At 40.4% G+C, this 11,178-nt stretch overlaps 2 protein-coding genes across 4 annotated transcripts in view; both read right to left on the reverse strand.

Moving 5' to 3' along the window:
* LOC310715660 (serine/threonine-protein kinase SIK2-like) overlaps positions 1 to 122 on the reverse strand; it is a 7,524-nt gene extending 7,402 nt beyond the window's left edge. For all 3 annotated transcript variants that reach the window (XM_083522204.1, XM_083522205.1, XM_083522203.1), the window contains exon 1: positions 1 to 122. This exon is cut by the window's left edge and continues 607 nt beyond it. The gene's annotated coding sequence lies outside the window, so the exon portion shown is untranslated.
* A 634-nt stretch (positions 123 to 756) lies between these two features.
* Positions 757 to 10,192, reverse strand: hsf2bp (heat shock transcription factor 2 binding protein). The gene is made up of 8 exons (XM_083522441.1): positions 10,054 to 10,192; positions 9,019 to 9,166; positions 8,426 to 8,529; positions 7,999 to 8,148; positions 3,520 to 3,661; positions 3,307 to 3,424; positions 2,231 to 2,334; positions 757 to 1,296 (listed from the first exon to the last, which is right to left on the reverse strand). Exons 1-8 carry the CDS (start codon positions 10,099 to 10,101, stop codon positions 1,064 to 1,066), a joined length of 1,047 nt encoding a protein of 348 aa, XP_083378567.1. The 5' UTR covers positions 10,102 to 10,192; the 3' UTR covers positions 757 to 1,063.
* Between the last annotated feature and the right edge of the window lie 986 nt (positions 10,193 to 11,178).

Raw genomic sequence — 11,178 nt, forward strand, 5'->3', positions numbered from 1 at the left:
AGCCAGCTTCAGTAGAGGCTTCCTTTTTGAACGAAAGCCATGAAAACCAACTAGTTGCAGTGTGCGGCGTACGGTCTGAGCACTGACAAGCTGACCTTCTGCAATCCTGCAGCACTCATGTGCATGTTTTTTAAATCAGCTTCTGCACCTGACACTTAGCACGAGGACACGACTTCTTTGTTTGACCCTTTCGAGGCCTTTTCCGAGTGGAAGCTGTCTTGGAAAACCTCTGTATGACCCTAGCCACTGTACTGTAACTCAGTTTCAGGGTGTTACAGATCTTCTTATAGCCGATGCATCTTTGTAGAGAGCAACAATTCTAATTCTCTAATCCTCAAATAGGCTTTGCCATAATGCCAGGTTGAACATCCAGTGGTCAGTATGAGAGAATTGAACTCAAAGCACCACATTTTAAGCAGACAAAAAACATAATGAATATAAATCCCGGTACATTTTATGAGATGCTTTCAGAAAAAGCTACTTTTTTGAGAAACCCTTAACAGCTTGTTATAATCTATGCAATTCTAAATTCTCAATATTTCCACCCTCCTTTTTCTTTAACCTAATTTATGATTGCAGGACCACAACCATCTGTCTCTTGCGTTAAAGGCTCCTAGGTTTTTCCACAGTCATGAAGAAAATGTTCATGTATGAATCCTCAGATTTTTTACCTGAAGTAATGGGATGTGGTTAAGCACAGTAAGAAGGTTTTGGAACGCTAAGAGTGTGCTTGCAATGATGGTGGACTACAGTCTATCAATATTAAATGTAGTTTAATATTATTTAAGGCATTAAAGGAACACATGGAACAGCAAAATTGGAACACAACCATTTTTGTCTTAATAACAACAGAGAGAATTACAGTCTTACATGTAGTAGAAATCTTAACAGAGAGAAACATCAGCTATTTTCACCATTATCATTACTTCCTAGACTACCCAGGAAGGCATACGTGCAGAGAGCCATATTTCAACTGACCCTCTGACCTTTTATCCTATTTAACCGATTACACGTCAGAGTGTATGGACTGGGACTAGTACAGGGTCGGTAGGTGTCTGCATCATCACTGTTCGTTCTCTGGGTTTGCGTGACGAGTTTTGGTGAGGGTGTTGATGTCCTCCAACATTTCCTGTGCTGTCTGTCTAAGGGCTGAGTGGCGGCTTGAGGACAATTGACGGATTTGCTCCACTGGAAGGGAACGCTGGAGATCTGGGTTGATTTGGACCAATACGTCACCCTCCACAAAAAGAGACTGGAGCAGCCGCAGGGCCTGCAGACATACCTCAGAGTCCCGATCTGATGATGATGATAAAAAAAAAAAAGAAACAAAAACAAGACATAGTTTCTTTCAAAAGATCAAGCATGAGTCATATAAACAATCACAAAAAGGCTAAAACCAGAAAAAGTAATAAAAGATACAAATGTTCCTTAATTCTTTTATAATAATGCCCATTAGATGCTTTTCTAAAAAGAATCAGATGAAGATTGTGGTGAGCACAGTTATATTACCATGAAAATCCTGCAATAAATTGGTTGGTCAGCAGAGACCAGGAACAATGTTAACACCACAATCTGTGATTGTATTAATCTTAAGAACTTCTAATTTAGGCTAAATTAAAAATGGCTCCCAATGCAACATAGGGTATCAAATGATTCCTGATCATACATGTTTTTCTATCTGCTCTTTTTTAATTCAAGCCAGAATGCACAAACCAGAGATCACCACATTGCGTAAATAAAATGCATATAGTTAAATTTCTCTAGTAATCTGTCAGTAATGTTTATGCTGGGTAAATGATGTTGACTACCAGTTTGTTGAGGGTAATTAGTTTTAAAGATTGGCAACACTAAGCAAGTTGTAATTACGGACAGGGTATGGTTTATAAAAAAAAAAGGAAATTATTACCTAGAGGTGACACTGATATGAGAATACATTATATAATAATAAACATATATTATTATAGATGATTTGTGTGTTTTGTGTTTGGGATGACTATATATGGTGATAAAATTGGGCTAGACATGTTATCATGAGAGAGAGAAAGATAGAGGGAGAGAGAAACAAAAGGAGAGAAGTGTGGGAGCTGTTCTTAATCCTCCCCGCAACATTCTACTTGGCATGACGTCAAACCCGAGATCAGATAAGGTCTAAAGCCTCCGGAGGCATTCTCAGCTGCACTCACTCAAGTCACACTCACACACAGTCACGGATGCAAATCCATATACACACCTTTAAGTAGGGTGCATATAAGTGGCAGGAGTGCAGGACTCTCGCTGATGTAAGTCAGTCCATTTACGTTTAGGCTGACGTTGTATAAAGCCATCAGCATCAGCCTGCATGTGTACACACACACACACACACACACAAAGACACAAAGGGTCGTTTTAAAATAGAATGCAACCCCACTTGATATCATTAGTATACATCGATCAGGCATAACATTATAACCACCTGACTAATATTTGACTGGTCTGTGGCTACGCTACAAACTGCGATTCACTGTGTATTCTGACACCTTTCTATCAGAACCAGCATTTACATCTTCAGCAATTTAAGCTACAGGAGCTCGTCTGTTGGATCGGACCACATCTTCACTCTCCACGTGTATCAATGTGCCTTTCCTGGCCATGACCCAGGTTCACCACTGTTTCTTCCTTGGACCACTTTTGATAGATACCGAGTACTGCAGACCAGGAACATCCCACAAGAGCAGAACTGGAGTTTTGGAGAAGCTCTGACCCAGTCGTCTAGACATCACAATTTGTCAAACTCGCTCAAATCCTTACGCTCGGCCATTTTTTCCGCTTCTAACACGTCAACTTTGAGAACAAAATGTTCACTTGCTAATATATTCCACTCACTAACAGGTGCCGTGATGAAGAGATAATCAGTGTTATTCACTTCAGTGGTTATAATGTTATAATGTCAATGTTATGCCTGAAATTGCTGAGCACATTCACATTTAGTCCATGAAGGCATTGTTAAAATGTAAGTGAGTGTTAATAAAATGACTTTTATATTTTATTTTATAAGAAACACCTACACATCTGCCAATCAGCTGGTTCAATGTCAAATGACTCTAATAACCACTCTTTATAACTGAGCAAAAAAAAAGCACCTCAGAATATACATGTTGAACCCTAAAGCAGATGGGCAGAAGACCACATCAGGTTACACCCTTTTCAACCAAAAAAGAGGAATCGATGACTCGGCATGAGCTTACTGAAACCGGACTGTTTTAAATAGAAGAAGGACCAGGTCTTTCACATTTGAGCACATACGACCTTATTTGTGTGTTAACTCACACTTTAAGCCTAGGAAAGACCCCAGACTTCATCAACCCGAGCAGCTGCATCAGAGTGTCCAACAAGATATGCGCAGAGCTGGAAATGAAGTCCCTCCCACAAGTCACAGCTGCCAAATCTGCAAAAAATAAATAAATAATATATATATTAAAAAAACATTTATCCTGCTTTATATGCTGCAAATGAAAGTAAAAGTAAATAATGAACTCTTACTGGTGATGACACCAGCCAGTGCCAGAACAAACTGGTGTTCACTGGTATTGTAGTTCTGCTGCGGTTTTTCCTCCTCGTCCAGAGATTTCACAAAACTCTCCAGGGTTTGACCTGCTACACTCAGGAATGGTTCCAGCTTTCCCTTTACCGAAATGTGCAAATAACATACACAAAATATGAAAAGCTTTTTTTTCTTGTTTATACTTTGTAGCATCTATATGCGTAGGACATCTTCACACAATGACTCACATCTAGTAGCAATTTTATCGTAGCCAATCTACATACAAGCATATTTTGGAAGGAGGAGAGGAACCAGACATAATAAAGAAAACCTCTACAAGCTCTAGTAAAACATAAGAAACTCCACATTGACGGTAACCTGAGCTAAATATGGATTAAACCAAGGATCCTGGATCTGTGAGACGGCACCGCTACCTGCTACCTGCCAGCTACTACTGAAGTTCTCACACTGCTTTATTAAGCGATATGTAAACAACCCTAACAGCATTCTTATTTAGAGATTATTTTCATATAAACCAAAGTTAGAAGCTAATTACAATTGTTATTATCAATATACTTCACGCATTTATAGTGTATATAATTTAACCCAGCCATTAGGGGGGCAAAAGCCAGTGTACTCTTAGTGCCAGTCCCAAGCCCAGGTAAATGGGGAGGGTTGCGTTAGGAAGGGCATCCAGCGTAAAACATGTGCCAAATCAAATATGCGGATCACAAATGAGAATTTCATACCGGATCGGTCGAGGCCCGGGTTAACAACGACCGCCACAGGTATCGTTAGCCGACAGGGTACCGGTGGAAATTGGGCTACTGTTGGCCGAAGGAGGAGAGGGAGAGGAGGAAGGCGTCTACAAAGACAGCAGGAAAAGGAGCAGTGTAGGAGAGTAGAGGTTCGGTTGGTACTTTAAATGTTGGTACTATGACGGGTAAAGGGAGAGAGATAGCTGATATGATGGAGAGGAGAAAGGTAGATGTGTTGTGTGTTCAGGAGACCAAGTGGAAAGGGAGTAAGGCCAGGAACATTGGAGGTGGGTTTAAATTGTTTTATCATGGTGTGGATGGGAAGAGAAATGGTGTAGGGGTGATTCTGAAGGAAGCGTACAGTAAGAGTGTAGTGGAGGTGAAGAGAGTTTCTGATAGGGTGATGATCGTGAAGGTGGAAGTTGAAGGGATGATGATAAATGTCATCAGTGCCTATGCTCCACAAGTTGGCTGTGAGATGGAGGAGAAAGAAAGATTCTGGAGTGAATTAGATGAAGTGGTAGATGGTGTACCTAGGAAAGAACGATTGGTGATTGGGGCAGACTTTAATGGGCATGTAGGTGAAGGGAACAGAGGTGATGAGGAGGTGATGGGTAGGTATGGTTTTAAGGAGAGGAATGTGGAAGGGCAGATGGTGGTAGATTTTGCTAAAAGGATGGAAATGGCAGTGGTGAACACGTATTTTAAGAAGAAGGAAAATCATAGGGTGACGTATAAGAGTGGAGGAAGGTGCACACAGGTGGATTATCTTCTGTGTAGGAGATGCAACCTGAAGGAGATTGGAGACTGTAAGGTGTTGGCGGGGGACAGTGTAGCTAGACAGCATCGGATGGTGGTCTGTAGGATGGTTTTGGAGGCGAAGAAGAAGAGGAGGAAAGTAAGGTTTGAAAGAAGAATAAGATGGTGGAAACTGAAGGAGGAAGAGTGTAGTGTGAGGTTCAGGGAAGAGGTCAGACAGGGGCTTGGTGGTGGTGAAGAGGTGCCGGATGATTGGGCAACTACTGCAGGAGTGATGAGGGAGGCAGCTAGAAAAGTACTTGGTGTGACATCTGGAAATAGAAAGCAAGACAAGGAGACGTGGTGGTGGAATGAGGAAGTGCAGGAGAGCATTAGGGGAAAGAGGTTGGCAAAACAGAAGTGGGATCGACAGAGTGATGAGAAAAGTAGCGGGAGTACAAGGAGATGCGGCAGCAGGTTAAAAGGGATGTGGCGAAAGCCAAGGAAAAGGCATATGAGGAACTGTATAAGAGGTTGGACACTAAGGAAGGAGAAAAGGATTTATACCGATTGGCCAAGCAGAGGGACCGAGCTGGGAAGGATGTACTGCAAGTTAGAGCAATAAAGGATGGAGAGGGAAATGTGTTGACTAGTGAGGAGAGTGTGTTGAGAAGATGGAGGGAGTATTTTGAGCAGCTGATGAATGAGGAAAATCAGAGAGAGAGAGAAGGTTGGAGGATGTGGAGTTGGTGAAGCAGGATGTAGATAGGATTAGTAAGGAGGAAGTGAGAGCAGCGATTAAGAGGATGAAGAATGGAAAGTCGGTTGGACCAGATGACATACCGGTAGAAGCGTGGAGATGTTTAGGAGAGATGGCAGTGGAGTTTTTAACCAGATTGTTTAACAGGATTCTGGAAGGGGAGAGGATGCCTGAGGAATGGAGAAGGAGTGTGCTGGTACCGATCTTTAAGCATAAGGGAGATGTGCAGACCTGCAGTAACTACAGGGGAATTAAGTTGATCAGTCACACCATGAAGTTATGGGAAAGAGTAGTGGAAGCCAGGCTAAAAGAAGAGGTGACCATCTGTGAGCAACAGTATGGTTTCATGCCGAGGAAGAGCACCACAGATGCCTTATTTGCTTTAAGGATGTTGATGGAGAAGTATAGAGAAGGACAGAAGGAGCTGCATTGTGTATTTGTGGATTTAGAGAAAGCGTACGACAGGGTGCCGAGAGAGAAGTTGTGGTATTGTATGAGGAAGTCAGGTGTGTCAGAGAAGTATGTGAGGGTGGTGCAGGACATGTATGAGGACAGTGTGACGGCAGTAAAGTGTGCAGTAGGTACGACAGACTGGTTCAGGGTGAAGGTTGGACTGCATCAAGGATCGGCCCTGAGCCCTTTCCTGTTTGCAGTGGTGATGGACAGGTTGACGGACGAAGTCAGACAGGAGTCTCCCTGGACTATGATGTTTGCAGATGATATTGTGATTTGTGGTGAGAGTAGAGAGCAGGTTGAGAAGAGCCTGGAGAGGTGGAGATATGCGCTGGAGAGAAGGGGAATGAAAGTCAGTAGGAGTAAGACAGAGTACATGTGTGTGAATGAGAGGGAGGGCAGTGGAGTGATGCGGTTGCAGGGAGAAGAGGTGGAGAAGGTGGAGGAGTTCAGGTACCTGGGGTCAACAGTGCAAAGTAATGGAGAGTGTGTTAGGGAAGTAAAGAAAAGAGTGCAGGCAGGGTGGAGTGGGTGGAGAAGAGTGACAGGAGTGATTTGTGATAGAAGAGTATCTGCAAGAATGAAAGGGAAAGTTTATAGGACTGTGGTGAGACCTGCGATGTTGTATGGATGAGAGACAGTGGCATTGAGTAAAAGACAGGAGGTGGAGCTGGAGGTAGCAGAGCTGAAGATGTTGAGGTTTTCGTTGGGAGTGACGAGGATGGACAAGATTAGAAATGAGTTTATTAGAGGGACAGCACATGTAGGATGTTTTGGTGACAAGGTGAGGGAGGCAAGATTGAGATGGTTTGGACATGTGCAGAGAAGGGACATGAATTATATTGGTAGAAAAATGCTGAAGATGGAGCCACCAGGTAGGAGGAAAAGAGGAAGGCCAAGGAGGAGGTTCATGGATGTGGTGAGGGAAGACATGCAGGTAGTTGGTGTAAAAGAGGCAGATATAGAGGACAGGGTGGTATGGAGACGGATGATCCGCTGTGGCGACCCCTAATGGGAGCAGCCGAAAGAAGAAGAAGATTTATAGTGTATATAATTTCCTACTGTATATTTTTCTAGATAATAGACCCTCATACCAGCATGAATCGTTGTTTTATGACTAGAAATAACAGACTAATATTGGTTTTAATTAATAAATCAGCTTTGGATTGCATGCAGTTGTCAGGCGGAAGAACGTGCAGGAAACCGAAGTGCAATTCACGAAGGTTTTTAATAAGGAACAAAAGGGCAAAGGCAGAAAACGGAAAACCAGAACGAAACTCCAGGTTTTACTAGACCTGGTGAAAGCTATGACTAGATAGTTCTGAGAACTAAACAGAGTCCCACAAACAAAGATAAACCAAACCAGGAACGTAACATCCGTAGCTTGGGTAGTCCAACAATGTTCATCAGCCTAACTGCAGAACGGACAATGAGCTGGTGGGGGGAACGGAGATTATATAGCGTGGGGGCTGATGAGTGCCAGGTGTAGATGATTAGTAGGTAGGAGAGCTGCTTGGAGTGATAGGTGGGTTAGGTGAAGGTGTGGCTGGTGGATCCCTGACAGCAGTATATTAACAGATCATAAGGTATTGTTCATGTGTAAATCTTATCTGTGAATTGTTGACAGAAATGGAAATGAAGTGTAATGTAAATTTGTACTACTGTATTAATATATTTAGTATTTTGGAAACTGTGAGGTGAGGTGAACATTCCTTTAACAACATACAGAGATATGGAGCATTTTGATTCAATAAAATAAAGAGACTCACATCAGCCAGGATGTCTCTTACAGCTTCTTCTCTACGGGAAGCGCTCCAGAGCACAGTGCAGGTAGCGGCACCCAAACCTGTACAGAAATCCGCCTGTTGCTGCAGCTGCTCACGGCTTTCCCATAACCGCTGTCTTAGAACCAGTTTCTCCTGAGAAGAAACACATATTCTAAGCTATAATTTCTTATGAAAACTCTATGTTGATGTACCAAAAATAATAAATACAATAAATACAATATAATCATTTATTGTATTTATTTTTTTTGGTACATCAACATAGAGTTTTCATAAGAAATTATAGCTTAGAATATGTGTTTCTTCTCAGGAGAAACTGGTTCTAATAAAAACTATATATATAAAAAATAAATACAATATATATATAATATAATCAAGTACCAAAACAAGGCAAATGGATCTCTACACTCACTTCTTTCTCTCTATGGCACTCGGATTGTGCTGCATCGAGGCGGGAGTGGAGGTGTAAACACTCCTGCTTCAGCTGCTGCTGCTCCTGCTGGCTCTGCTCTTTAACTGTCAAACAAGCAGCACGTAAATATCAGGAAGAATTCGATGTAAAACTTCTTGCCAAATTGTTCACTTAGGTTGGGATCTGGTGACATTAAAGGTCATTTACATCATTTTCACGTGCAATAAACCATTAAGTGGATACGGTCTTCTTGGAAGAAATCGCTTCTGCTGGGAGAAAAATTTATTCAACATACAATAAAAGTGAAATTTTTTTTTTTTTTTTATATGGACATATATCATGTGCAAAAAATAGCCACTTTCCTGTTTTACAGCTGGGCATCAAAGTGACACTTAAAGTGGTTGGCATTTTTTTTTCTACTTGGATTTACTCCAGTGTTTACTCCAGTGTTTACTCCAGTGTTTACTCCAGTGTTTACTCCAGTGTTTACTCCAGTGTCACTTGCAAGATGTTAAACAATATTTCAATATATATTTATATTTTACAATGAAACAACACTAAACATAATTATCCTCATTATTAAGTCATCTTACGGGTGTCCAAAGAGCGGGATTTGTGCAGGGCATCCAGAAAGTCACCGTTAATGACTTTAGGCAGAAATTCCCGTAGCTGCATGACCTCAGTGCACAGCCTTTCCAGGTCTCTCTTTTGGATTGTGACAAAGCAATCCCCTCCTGAATCCTGTAAGGGATGATATATATATATATTAAAAAAAACACCAATAAATGTATGATACTTGATCTGGATCCACTTTGACCCTGACCAGACTAAAGCATTTATTAAAGATAATCTGATGTTTTTTTTTTTCCCCCTTAAATACTTTGTTTCTCCCTTATTTTGTGCCAATCTTTACATTTTCTATCCGCATTTCTTTTCCTCTAGACACAGTACAATGCAATGCCTGAACATATTCATACTATACGAATGCATGAATAGTGCATCTGCATACCTGTTATATTAACTGTGCATTTGTTTTATCCGTTTGTTTACATATCATTGCACATATGAATCCTAAATACATTTATTAAAATGTAATCAGCACATTTAAACGTCTACATATTAAAAAGTTATTTGTACATAAATTGACAGTGAAGACTTAAAATGACAGTGGCACAATGCCGCCATCTTGTGGTTACTGTGTCGACTGCAATAACGAGTTACGTGGTGGATATTAACTCTTGAAATCTCGTTAAATTCCAGTTAAAATGTCATATAAAGCTAAATACACTTAATTTGTATCTAATATATCATTTTGTACCGGCAAATCATTTCTATTAAGATTTCAAGCTAGTCTACACTTCATCCCAGTAATGAAATGGGTCAACTAACCTAAACCTAGTTAAGTCTGAACTAGGAAATAAGATAAATATCAAAATCAATATACTGTTTTTCCTTTAAGGGTTATATTTTTCTGTGGTAAATTAACTGAAAATCGTTTAAACCTCAATTTATTTTTTTTATATCCCGATTTAACTACGTGCTAACTAGCTATATTATCCAAATAATTAAACAGTACATGTGATGGGTGAAGACTAGGCATACACAGAGAAATTTATGTGTAATATTACCTCTTTGGAAATGACTGAAGTTACTTTAATGAAGTCTGAAGTTTGCATCTTGAGAAAACGCTTCTTGTTTAACTAACGAATCACTAGTACATTTCTTTCGAAGGAATCTTGTGTCTGAGGCCGCCAAGGTGTCTAAATGGCGCCCCCTGTTGGTTGTTCTGGTTAAACAGTGCTTCTGGCTGAATTTCCAATAATATTGAATCCTGTTTGGTCTCTTACCATCTACAACTTAGATAATCTGCTCATCACTTTCATACATAATATCTTACAGTACTGCAGATGTCTGGAAGCCTCTCTGAGTTTTCTATTTGTATTTTGTGTGGATGAACGAAAAACATTGTGGGTGTGCTCTTATAGAAAAACAATCCACTACAAGATATTGTACATATATTGTATTGTTTTAAAGACTATAATCGCACTTTTGATGTCACTCAAATGAAGATGGGTTCCACTTTTGAGTCTGGTTCCTCTCAAGGTTTCTTCCTTATAACATCTAAGGGAGTTTTTCCTTGTCATAATCAGCCAGGCTGCTCATCAGGGATAAATACACATCATTTACTGTAAAATTCTGTAAAAGCTGGTTTGAGACAATGTTTGTTGTGAAAAGCGCGTTAGAAATAAAATTGACTCGACTTGACAAGATAGTGTGATGGTAGTGTTAACACCTCAAAGCTATTATATTCCTGTAACAGCTTGTCCTGGAATGTTTGACTCATTTTTTTTATTAAAAAATACAATGATATTAATCTAGCTATCTCTGTTTATTCAAAGAAAAGCTCCCTCTGTCCAATAAAGCTGATTGGCACACAACTTCTGTTTTGCACACAAGTGCTGCTAAAACATTTCAGTCTTTACATGTCCAATTTTGATTCATATATGGACAATTTGTGCACAAATCTGCACTGTACTGGTCGGTGCTGCAGTGTCGGTGTGTCTACTGTCTCATGTTGTTTTTGCACTTAATGTCGCTTATGTGCACTTTATGTTATGCCCCAGGTAGTTTTGTGTAGTTCTGTGTTTTGTGTACTTTTTGTTCATTTATGTTGTCTTATGGTGTCCCAGGGGAACATTGTTACGTTACACTGTCTACTGTACTGTATGAGGTTGGAATGACAATTGAATTGA

Source organism: Silurus aristotelis, assembly GCF_946808225.1.
Source record: "Silurus aristotelis genome assembly, chromosome: 20".
Classification (NCBI taxonomy): Eukaryota; Metazoa; Chordata; class Actinopteri; order Siluriformes; family Siluridae; genus Silurus; species Silurus aristotelis.